Below are 12,500 nucleotides of genomic sequence, written 5' to 3'. Positions count from 1 at the left end.
AAGTGGGGCGGGGAGCAACAGGAAGTGGGGCAGGGGGAGGGGAAGAAGTCAGGAAGTCAGGAAGGCACGAAGACAGGAGACTTGAGGCGATGTTTGTTGCTGGTGGTATACTGAGGTATGCAGGGCACACTTGCAATTCAACTGTGATTTTTTTCCTGAAAGTTCAAGGGAACTATTTAGTTTGATGCCAATCTTTCTGAGAGGGAAGAGGGAAACAAGAATGATGGAAGGGAACACTGAGATAATTTAATTGGAAACAGAAACAGATGGCAAAAAAGTACTGTAAAGTGAGAGGTGGAGAAGGAGGAGTATATGATGGGGAATTGAAGAGAGAAAAGATAAGAGTTGCAAAGAGAAGAGATGAGTTGCGAAGAGAAGAGTTGCGAAGAGAAGAGAAGAGAAGAGAAGAGAAGAGAAGAGAAGAGAAGAGAAGAGAAGAGAAGAGAAGAGAAGAGAAGAGAAGAGAAGAGAAGAGAAGAGAAAAGAAGAGAAGAGAAAAGATGAACAGAACAGAACAGAACAGAGCAGAACAAAAAGATGGAAATGGAGGATCGTAAAAAACAATGGTTCAATGGTTGTGTTCGAATGACTGCTTTTGTTCTGCCCTGAACCCGGAAGCCTTTTCTTTTCCTTCCATGGCTGCTACATTAATTTACGCTACAACAGTCACTTTTGCACTTTCTACATGGTGGGAAACTAGCAGACAGGCCAAGGCATCAAGGTCGCATGACTAATCAACCATGCAGCCATTAATGAATCTAGGCTAAATGTCAAACAAAATCCATCCCTCTCTCTCTCTCTCTCTCTCTCTCTCTCTCTCTCTCTCTCTCTCTCTCTCTCTCTCTCTCTCTCTCTCTCTCTCTCTCTCTGCAATAACAATATGACGTTTAATCAAGATCTTTCTTCATTATCACACAACTGCCCCTTAACAAGTCTGTTCTTTCCCCCTTAATTGGATAGCTACAGTAGCACATTTCCCACTGTTCAGGTAAGGCTAGTTTAAATGGGCTCCGCTGTGCAAGCTCCACTGCATCGAGCAGGCCTTACAAAGCAAAGAGCCGAACGGCGGCATGTTCCACTTCAGATTGCCTCTGACACCTACGGTTAGGTTAACAAGGAGATGTAGTTCACGCATTTCACATGCTCTAAGAAAAGGGTCCCCCTCCAATTAGCCTGCCTGACACCAAGGCTAGCACCAGCAGTAGGGCCTACATTTATTTTTCCCCCCCACATGTTCATCTGGTAGAGTGTTCTGAGAACTTACACGGACGTAGGTATAGCCAGCTCTATGTTCTTCACATGATGCAATGCCTGCCTGCACCCCATTGATTGACACTCAGTGAAAATAATGGCTCTGATAGTGGTTTGAATGACAGGAACAAGAAAAAATGGAACAGAGAAATGGAGCTCTTTTTCTCTTTTTCTCTTTGTCTTTGAGCCCTATTCAGCGTTGAATTGATCGGTGCTCAATCTTTCTCACAGAGCATCAAGCAGAAATTATGAAGCATAATTCAATCTAATGTCAAGAGTGATTATTATATTCAAATGTGATACTTCATACTAGTAATACTATTAATATTGTGTGATTAAATGCGCCGATTCTGTGTTACACCTTTTTTGACACAGTGATATCTGCCAGAGATCTTTCAGCCGTATTGATATTTATATATTATTCTTTATTTTTTGTTATCGCTGCTAAGCAGCGGCACTCGGGTACCTGAAGCAGCTGGAAATCTTCAGGCGTTAATTAATGCCAGCAATCAGCTAGGCGCTGCCACATGTACCCGTGCGACCTGGTGGCTTCGTCATCGTTAAATAACGGTATGAGTTGACTGCGTGACGCAGTGTGAAATTGACGTGGCTCCTGAGAACTTCATTAGCAAGTGATTAAGGGTGAGTACTGTACCGTGTGTGTGTGTGTGTGTGTGTGTGTGTGTGTGTGTGTGTGTGTGTGTGTGTGTGTGTGTGTGTGTGTGTGTGTGTGTGTGTGTGTGTGTGTGTGCGCGCGCACTGTATTTGTGCTGAAATGATTCCTCATATGGGGAGAGGAAGACAATTACCCTTGTTCACAGTGACGTCACATAAGTTTCGAAGTTTTGAAGCAACGCAAGAAAAAAAACATTTTGTTTATATATAAACGTAGTTCGAGAGGAGCCCACAGAGTGATTGGCAGCTGCCACTACTGCTCCCTCCTTCACGGAGACTAATCCCTTCTACCCATCTCTCCTACCCATCCATCTGTTTTGCGCAAAGGCTCTCGAATTATCCCACCTCCTTCCTGAAACTCCTCCATTTCACTAGTAGCCCCACTCTACCATCCCTCGACACAAAGGGGGGTGAAAGCCATGGAGGTAGTATAAGAAATGGAGAGAGTGAATAAGTCCCGTCTCCAGTCATTTAAATGGAAAATGCTAGGCTAGTGAATTCAGCCAAAATCGAACAAATGTTTCAGCTTCAAAGACGGAGTCGTTTCCACCACCAGTTTACTCAGCCAATTACGTGACACGTTAATGACTGACTCACGATTGACCAGTAAGATATATGGAAGACGGGCATTGGATGCATGGAGGTGCCCAACCACACACCTGTATAGGTATGTGTGCCCAACACTAAACTCGCGCACCCACCAATCACGTCCACCCTCTTTGAGCGAAGTGGTGGTGGGATTGCGGAGAGGAAGTGCCTTGCTAATCGGCAAAGCTAATCAGCCAAATCCTGACCCCCTGGTGAAAGCGGATCTCATCCCGCATGCATCCTGGGACAGTTACCACATGCCAGCTAACACATACAGGTACACATGCAGAGGTCTTTTCCAAAACGCTATATCCACCATTTTTGAGTTTTTGTATTTTAATATTGGAATTGACTGTTAAGAACTCCTATCATCTATGTGTGAATTCTGGCCATTCAAATGTTTTGAGAACATTTTGCAATGCAATTGAATGGAATTCCCAATACAAAAATGTAAATTTCCCAACATTCTATAAAATGGATATATCTCATTTTGGAAAAGAGCTCTTCACATGTTTACTGTACTAAACCAAACACTTACAGGCGAACCAGTGAACTACCGGTTTCCATAGAAAACACTAGGGGTGTAAGTGGAGTCTATTACCATGGATGTCACTTTTCCTGCTTGAAATCGAAGGCGTCTGACGTGAAATGAAAAAGGCTACTAGGTGCATCCTCCACATCAATAGCTTGGCTTACCTGGTACTTAGCCAGCAGTTTGCTCTTCCACTGGTTGTGCGGTATGTCGTGGAGGGACAGGCGCAGGTTGTGGGTGCTGTCCTTGAAGTTGAGCGTCTTTGGTTCGTCCAGCAGCTTGCCACCCATCTGCTTCTCCATCTGCAGCACCTCCTACAGACGTGGAGTGGGATAACAGCAAGTTAATCACATGCCTATTCTCTCTTCGTCTGTTTTTAACTCACCACCTGTGTTAAATTCTGTGCTAAATTACAACTCTGTTATCGAAGACTGCCTGTGATGTCATAACGATGTTGTTATGAGATAGTTGACCTTTTTTAGATTAGATTAGATTACTTTATTGGTACCCAAGGGTAGATTTGATTTGCAGTAAAGTGAGCTTCGCTCATACAAAACATTCAGGACATAGGACACACATAACATACAAGCAACCCACAATGAACATATGGACAATACCAAAAGTGACCTAGTGCTTCCTTTCAAAGAGACATGGTGTCACATAAAGTGACAGGGGTACTAAATAAGAATATATGATAAAAAGGAGTATAGAATACATGATAAGAGTAACTAGATTGATAAATACCTAGTAAAATAAGACTCTTGTCTAATAAGGAATTAAAAACAGTAAAAACAGTGAAAAAAACAGTTCAAGCTATAAATAACATGATCAGATAGGCCTACAGAAAATCATAGCCTGTGTTTGGACGCTATATTATTGATTTCTCTAATTGCAGAGGGGACAAAGCTTCCTCTGAAACGCTTTGTTCGACAGGCAGGCAGCCTATATCTGTGGCCAGAGGGCAGAAGTTGGAACTCTTTATATAGTGGATGGGAGCCATCTTGTAAGATGGACTCAGCTATCCTCTGCAGCTGTTTATTGTAGAGGGCTTCAGGGTTAAGTTGTGGCTCTCCAATAAGCCTGCTGGACCACTTAACTATTTGGTTAAGGGAGTTCCTATTTTTCAGGGACAAATCAATCAATCAATCAATCAAACCAACACACCAGGCAGAAAGATAAAATGGATTCAATAAAAGCGCGATAAAAGAGAGTAAGTAGTGTTCTGTCAATGTGGAAATAGGACAGTGTTCTTAGACAGTGAAGACGTTGGTTGGCCTTTTTCAAACAAACAGTGAGTCAGATCACCGCCAGTTCCTTGGAAACCTTAGCAGGTAAGGTGTAAGACTTTTTTTTCTTTTTACAGTTTTGCTACTTTGATTCTAGACATAGATCGTACATCAAGAATGCACAATTTAATATACTGGTTAGTTAATGTTCTGCAACTGGCCAAGACAGATTGCGCATGAAGACTGAACCAGAAGACATGGTCCACTAAGCAAAACTTACAGGCTAAATTATTCACAGAACCCACAGCCATAAATCTGTATTCAACTGGCCTGTTTACATCGCGCTACAGTATGTGCCTATTATGTCTAATACTTTACAGATTAAGTAGGCTTGCAGATAAAAGCTGCCCACATAAGCATTCCAGGGGGATGGGCTAATCGCTTATCCAGATAAGTTACGTCAGAATGAGTCATGAAGCATCTTAAAGAAGCAATCATTTTGGAGCTAGTTCAGTTTAGTTTATTGGCTTATTTGACAGGGGCCATGTACAGGACAATTCCAGTATCAGCTAATTGTACTGTACATCTGTGATCCCTGGACCCTGCTTCGTGTCCCATAGGATGGACACAGCCTTTTAGCTCAGAGTTTACCATTAAAAGAGAAGTGATTAAAACATGTTTTCAAAAATGCTCCCGCAAGAAATTAAGGTTGGACAATCAGGAATGCACCTTGACTAATATAGAAGAATAACTGTAGCATACATAAAATGGATTATAAATCACAATGCATACAAATGCTTGCCTTGGCCCCAAGCAGAGACATCCACTTACGGTATACTTTAAACTGTATTTACAGCAAAATATGAGAAGAAGTGAGGACTTTTTAAGGCTATTTAAGAACTCTGGACACCAGGACTGGATGTTGGTCTCATAGACTTTTAGAAAAAGCTGTTGCTTTAATTTCATTCAAGAAGAGAACAGATTGATGGAGATCCATGCGTGTGTGTGCGTGTGTGCGTGCGTGTGTGCATGTTTGCGTGTGTGTTGTGTAAACTGTGGAGGCCTTGGATGTCTGTTGCCTCCTCCTCCTCCAGTACATCTCACCTGCTGCTGCCTCCCACACAGAGCCTGGCTCTGCTTTGCCATGCCCGACCAGGAAACAAAACTTTCCAACAAGCCCACGCTCACCAGGCGCCCTGCTCCAGACCTCACTCGCACCACGCGTGTGACGCACGCCTCTCTAACTCCACCAGACAACCCAATGTGCAATATGGCGGACAACAGCCTAACTGTATTTCAAGACAATGCCTCATTCTGCCAGTCATTGTTGTTTGTTTATGAAAGTTTGTCAGGGACATTTTTTTTTCCGGCACAAAATTTTGAATTTTAATTTGCATGTGGTGTTTGCAACTCTGTGCAAGTCATTTTTTTGTTATTTTTTCCACAAAGTCTTTTCAGAGTATAACTACTGTATTGTTGCACTATTATTATTCTCTATAGTACTTGGTTTTAAATTCACTGTAGAACTATGTTTTGAAAGAGTTCACTACGACACTTTATTCTGTGTAAATGAAAAGCCTGATCTGTTTTTTGTCCATAAATGTCAATTGACATTCTCTTATGTTTGTAGTGTCATTTGCTTCTGCGCCACTTTGCAGTTTGCAATTATTTTATACATGTACATACATTTGACTGCTTAAGAAGTGACAAGGGTTGTTGCTAAGCAATGCAATAAAGTGTGATTGAGGTTCTAAAAGAAAGTGTGTGTGTGTGTGTGTGTGTGTGTGTGTGTGTGTGTGTGTGTGTGTGTGTGTGTGTGTGTGTGTGTGTGTGTGTGTGTGTGTGTGTGTGTGTGTGTGTGTGTGTGTGTGTGTGTGTGTGTGTGTGTGTGTGTGGCGTGTGTGTGTGTGTGTGTGTGTGTGGCATGTGTGTGGTGTGTTACACTGAACATAAAACAGCATCAAAATGTGTGTGCATGTATGTATTCATGTATGTGTGAGTGTGTGTGCGTGTGCACGCATACAGTATGTGCTTGTGTATGTGTCTCTCTCTCTCTCTGTGTCTGTGTGCATGCGGCAGAGGTGTCAAAAGTAAAAGTAAAAGTAAAAAAAAGAAACACATTATCCTTCAAACCCAAGTAACTTATCTGGGTAACCAGTAGAGTACTTGTAGTAGTACTTGTCTCATGATCAACTAACTCTGCACTGGTTGGATCAAGTTTGAGGTGCATTCTTCTTAGTTTTTCAATGTTTTTCAGTAACAACACAGTCTATCTATCTTATTAGGTACAGCGAAGTAAATGGTGTAACAGCTATGTAATGTCATGTGCTAGTGTTACACCACCAGAGTACTTTTACTTTTACTTTTGCCACCTCTGCGCGGTATGCTACAGACACATCCATAACAGATCAGGGGTCCATTTCTCGAAAGCGTCTATGCTATCGTCGTTAGCAAAGTCCTTCGTAAGAGCGACTCAACTCTCTCGACAGCGACGCTCACCACTAAATCCAATGGAACGGTAAGACGGTCTTAAGATGGTTAGCAACAACAAGAATCGAGAAACGGACCCCAGATCCAAGCCACCCCTTCCCATCCCACGGTACCTTCAGTGAGTCCTGAGTGTCGTCCAGGCAGTAGACGCGGACGTTGTACTCCAGGGCGGCGCAGGTGAGGGAGAGCGGGCCGAAGATGGCCAGCTTCAGGCGCTTGGTGGTGGCCGCGCTGATGGACTGGCCCACCAGGCAGTAGGTGCCCAGCGTCTCCGTCAGGATGTGGCACGCCTCCTCGTCCATCTGGATGTAGCACGGCGTGGTGAAGTTCTCCTCACCCACCACCACCACATCCTGAGACAAGTGGAGAGAGAGAGAAAGAGGGAGGGAGGGAGAGAGGGAGGGGGGGGGAGAGAGAAAGAGGGAGGGAGGGAGGGAGGGAGGGAGGAAGGGAGCAGTATAAGAAATAATTAATTCAATTCAATTCAATTCTTTTATTAAGGGATAGCCCCTTGAGATGTTCCATCTCTTTTTCGAGGGGGTCCCTATAAACATCAAAAACATACATTACACACAGTCACACATCCACACCAGAGCTCTTCATCACTACAGGCTAAGCAGTCCAACGTCTCTACCCGAAATAGATTTGTAGGCAAAAATCAGCAAGTAAAAACAAAAAATTACATTTGTATAACACTAAAAAGAAATGATAAATAAAAGACAAATAAAGGACTCAGGAGAAAACCACAGTTGAACACAGGTACTAAGGCAGGCGTATAGACTTAAATTACTTGTCCATCTGCATGTAGCACGGAATGTTGAAGTTCTTCTCGCCCGCCCACCACCACAAACAGAGTCAGTGTGCTGTAAGTCTTTTTACTGTAACTTGCAGATCAAATTGTCTTAAATTCTGAGGTTGAGTGTGCCTATACTCATATGAGTCGTGAAGTGCTTTACATTTGGAGGTGGAGAGAGAGAGAGAGAGAGAGAGAGAGAGAGAGAGAGAGAGAGAGAGAGAGAGAGAGAGAGAGAGAGAGAGAGAGAGAGAGCGCTGTACAAGTCTTGACAGTCATCTTCATTTTCACACATCCTTGTCAATCCAGTGCAAGCTAACATTACTGTGCAGCCAGACCTAAACCATAGGTGGTTGTCCTTACCTCATGTGTGGACAGACTTAAGAACAAGGGGTTGGTTGCATACATTGAAAATGGATCATAAGCCTTGAGTAGAGGTTGATAAATTTTGATTTTATTCTGTAGTCTAAACTGCAGTCATAATGTACTGTTTCAATGTCTATATGGATTAAGTTCATATTTTATAGTGATATTATATGTGTTAACATGGATTAAGTTAATGTTTTATAGTGATATTATCTGTGTTTGGTAATTAAACTACTCATACTTTGGCCAATATATCTGTGTAGTGTACTGTATATGGATTCAAATTGTCTTTGTATCCTTGTTGTATACACCCTTTTTCATTTCTCAGGTTTATTAAAGGCCCATTTGTATGTGTCACGTATGACTTAAGATGTGCGAATGGAATTCAAAATGGCTGCTGGCATGCCCATTGGGGAAATAATGATGAGGCCCTTCCCCCCTCCATCCCCACTCACTCCACCTCAGCGCCGCTCTCAACACCTCACCGAGTTGACCTCTGCGATGGAGCTTATGTCAGGAGCCTCGGCGCGTTTCATTACCACCCGCCTGAGCCTAAAACACTCCTAAAGCTCGTGCTGCTCTGGATCCATTATTTATAATCCCGACGCCTCGCTGCGCTGCTCTGTGCCATTAATATCCTCCCATTACGAGGGGGTCCAAAATGCAGTTCGAGGAAAAGAAAAGGAGAAAAAAAAGAAGGAAGAACTTTATTGTCAGTCTGGTCGTTAAGCTAGCAAGCAGCAGCGGCGGCAGCATTATTATGAGTGGTCATTAGCCTCCTTAACGTGTCCTGCGAGACACAGGATTGGAGAGGGTTAGCGCGGTAATTAGCACGTCGAATGGAAAAGACTTGCGCTAAGGATTTAGCAGGATATGATTTATTTACTCGAATCCACTCAACATTCATCATTCATTGGCGTTCTCGGAAAAAAAAACCCCACACACACACACATGTCCTTCGACGTGTTTCTTTCAGATGAAGTGGAGTAAAAGGAGAAATGTGCATTGATGTTTACTGTACTTTTGTTTCTGTTTTGGTGGTGGTGATGATGTGGCATTCTGAGTGAATTCGCTACGTGGCATGAAAGTGTGTCCGCTAGTTGCCCTCGCTGTTCATTATCCACCCTGACTGCTCTTGAAAAGAAAGGCACTGCATGTAAATCACGTTTTGCATTCCAAACACTTTTTAGCGCAAACAACCTCAGCAGAAAAAAGAAAAAAAAAACATGTCACACGAAATGGCCCATCCCTCACTTTGGCGAGGCGCAAATAAAAATAATGGTTTCTGAGAGCCATTCCTCTCCAAGTGAGTCATGCCTTGTCAGAATGAATTTCGACTGTGACCGAGCACATCATTTGTGCGAAGGGAGAAAGGGGGAGGTGAAGGGAAAAAAAAGAAGAGGGAAAAAGAAATATTTACTGGCCACATGCATCGACCACGGCCCATAGAAACATACGGAGGAAAAAAAATCTCATCTAAAAAAGCTATACAAGCTTACCACCCATGCCATTACCAGCAATGTGACGCTAGGCCCCAGAGATATAATCAATAGTTACTTCTCTCCTTTCAACGCCCTGAAAGCATATTCTACCTCTCCGGCTTGCTTTTGAAGGAATCTATCATTGTCAACGTGACAACAATGGAGAGCCTGTGTCTGCAGCTTTCAGCCTTATCCTTAATATCTATACATTCCTCTCTCAGGAACGACTGAGAAAGCAAAAAAATGCAAGCCTTCTCTTTCTCTTCGAGAAACATTGCATTCCCCAGTGTCCAAACGGATTGCATGTGCTTTGCATGTTATGGCAGATCTGCAAAGGTGTGTACAATATGCTGTGTATGTTCAATTCAGCTTAAATGAAGATACTACAGCACACTTGGAAACAAAATCCACACGGTGTGGTTTACCAAACAGGCAGGATGCTTTGCATCTACTGGCAAATCTGCAAAAAGTGAATGCAATGGTGTGTGTGTGTGTGTGTGTGTGTGTGTGTGTGTGTGTGTGTGTGTGTGTGTGTGTGTGTGTGTGTGTGTGTGTGTGTGTGTGTGTGTGTGTGTGTGTGTGTGTGTGTGTGTGTGTGTGTGTGTGTGTGTGTGTGTGTGTGTGTGTGTGTGTGTGTGTGTATGTGTGTGTGTGTGTGTGTGCGAGACCTTTGTCCTTTCACCATAGCCTCTTAGTGTAGATGGGCCTGTCTTTGCAGAAAAGACTCAACTACATCATAACAATATTGCTATGACATTACTGCACATCAAGTCATTACAATTTTGTTAACAGTAAGATTATAACATAGGTTCTGCACAAAGGGGCTAAGCTATCCTCTGACTGAACTTCTAACCTCTAACTTCTCCATTCATTCCTATGAAGGAAGCTTGGCAGTAAGTGAACAGGGTGGTGACGGTAAGTGAACAAGGGCAAATCGTAGTGAAAATAGTTGTCCAAGTTTAATACTATGCAAATGAGGAGCGAATTATGACTATGGCAGCCAAACAAATAGACAACATAAATGTTTCAATTGATTTGATTCGCCACTATGAGCTGTTGAGCTTTGAGCCGTGAGAATGGAACATTGACTTGCGCCTCTCTTAGCTCGGCTTGCTTCACTTCCGTGTGTCCGCGGTGTAACTCCAGCTCTTCTACAGTGTACCTCTATCTCAGTCTGCCACCTAATCTCCTCCCCCCTGTGCATCTCTCACTTTCCTCCTGACCCGTTTTATTCTTGATCTCTGTGAAAGGTCTCCATAGATTTTCTTCGCTTCCAATCTCGAACCCTCCCACCCCTTCCACCACCGGGAATAGCATTTATTAGATGACCACATCCGTGCCCTTTTCATTTCTTATATGTTGAGTTTCTCTCTCTCTCTCTCTCTCTCTCTCTCTCTCTCTCTCTCTCTCTCTCTCTCTCTCTCTCTCTCTCTCTCTCTCTCTCTCCGACTGACAAGGGAGCACTGCCTTCGCCGGGCATGTTTGCACAGCCATATTTGATTGAAAGGAGCTTGCAGACATAGAGCGTGTTGATTCATTTCATGGCTGGGGTAATGTCTGGCAGATAGATATACATCAAACCTCCGGTTTATTTTTACATCATTGGAGGGAAAAAGTATTCAGAAGTATTCACAGTTCACTTTTTATTTACTAAACTTTCTCTGTGTGAAGGGAACATGTCACTGAAATAAAGTTCAGCCACTAAATTGAAGTTTAACTTTCCAAGGACCTGATAACATTTTAAAAAGCCAATCCAAACAAGGCCGGCATCTGTGTTTGTTTACAATAGCAACTGTCGAAGCAATGAAAGCCTTTCCAGACAAACATTTTTTTCACTTTGAGATGCTGTAGAATTGCAAATGGTCAGTACAAAATTGAATGTGTATTTGAGGACCGAATAAAGTCTGCTTTTGCCATTTTGCCTTGAGATTGCCATTGACTCGACTGTTCAGATACCGCGACCTCTCGGTTCAATGTTAAAATTTAGAGTTCAGAGAATTCTCTTTATTGTGTCTTTCTTCCCGGAGTCTCTTTGACTGGGTCAAGCCAGTGTATCGCTCCATTCCCTCCAGCTAAAAGAAAAGAATAAAAATGCTGAGGCTCACACGTCCAAGAGCATTTTGGTGTCTGATAAGACGAAACAAGGTCAGCTGCTGACCGTTGCTAAGCACCAGCGTGATAAAGTGTCATGAGGGATTTGTCTGAGTGTATGACCACAAACCGGCTGAAATCTAACCTGTCAGACGATTGGTCACCTTGCAGAGGTAAAGGGTCATAGCAGTTAGTAGCAAGGTAACAGCCCTTCCATCAGCGGTGGCTAATTACGATGGCTGACACTTTTAAAGACTGTCTGGGGAGGAAGGGAGAAGTGGGGACTTAGCGAGACCCGTGTCGATTAGAAAAAAGGGCTTTGTACGGGGGACAAGCTGTGTGGCTGAATTGAAATGGAAAATTATTTTGTGTGTGTGTGTGTGTGTGTGTGTGTGTGTGTGTGTGTGTGTGTGTGTGTGTGTGTGTGTGTGTGTGTGTGTGTGTGTGTGTGTGTGTGTGTGTGTGTGTGTGTGTGTGTGTGTATGTGTGTGTGTGTCCGTGCGTGCGTGCGAGCGTGCCTGTGTGTCGTGTGTGTGGCATGCCAACTGGATGAGCGGAGCAGGTATCGCAGAGAACTGCATGGGTTGGTGTTGTGCTGCTGTGTGATAAGGACGGAAAAGCCTCTAACATGGCTGATGCTCTCAGTGCCTCCGCCCTGACACCCCCACCACCAATACCCCCACCGCTGACACCCCCACCACCAATACCCCCACCGCTAACACCCCCACCACCTATACCCCCACCGCTGACACCCCCACCACCAATACCCCCACCGCTGACACCCCCTGCCACTCCCCACCCAGAGAAGTCAAAAAGGGGGGAGGCAAAGGCGGTCAGTTGTCCCAGGCACAAGGAGCCCAAATAATGGGCCCTCATAATATTGCATGTATTGAGAGGAGGGCTCTTAAGATGACTTTGTCCCGGGCCCAGACAAAGCTGCCAGTGGTCCTCGCCACAACCACCCACAATATCCTCATCCGTGACATCCGCTGTCACTCCCCAACACA

The 12,500-nt window shown here is 43.8% G+C and overlaps 1 protein-coding gene across 1 annotated transcript in view; it reads right to left on the bottom strand.

The window, feature by feature from the left end:
* Positions 1–12,500, bottom strand: part of unc5cb (unc-5 netrin receptor Cb) — a 360,953-nt gene that overhangs the window by 16,164 nt on the left and 332,289 nt on the right. Inside the window, exons 14-15 of the mRNA XM_063211692.1 lie at positions 6,876–7,115; positions 3,211–3,360 (exon numbers count right to left, since the gene is read on the bottom strand). Coding sequence (XP_063067762.1) covers positions 3,211–3,360; positions 6,876–7,115 — 390 coding nt within the window. The remainder of the gene's footprint in view (positions 1–3,210; positions 3,361–6,875; positions 7,116–12,500) is intronic.

The sequence above is a fragment of the Engraulis encrasicolus genome, chromosome 12 (assembly GCF_034702125.1).
Source record: "Engraulis encrasicolus isolate BLACKSEA-1 chromosome 12, IST_EnEncr_1.0, whole genome shotgun sequence".
Taxonomy (NCBI): domain Eukaryota; kingdom Metazoa; phylum Chordata; class Actinopteri; order Clupeiformes; family Engraulidae; genus Engraulis; species Engraulis encrasicolus.
This window is presented reverse-complemented; position numbering and strand designations above follow the sequence as displayed.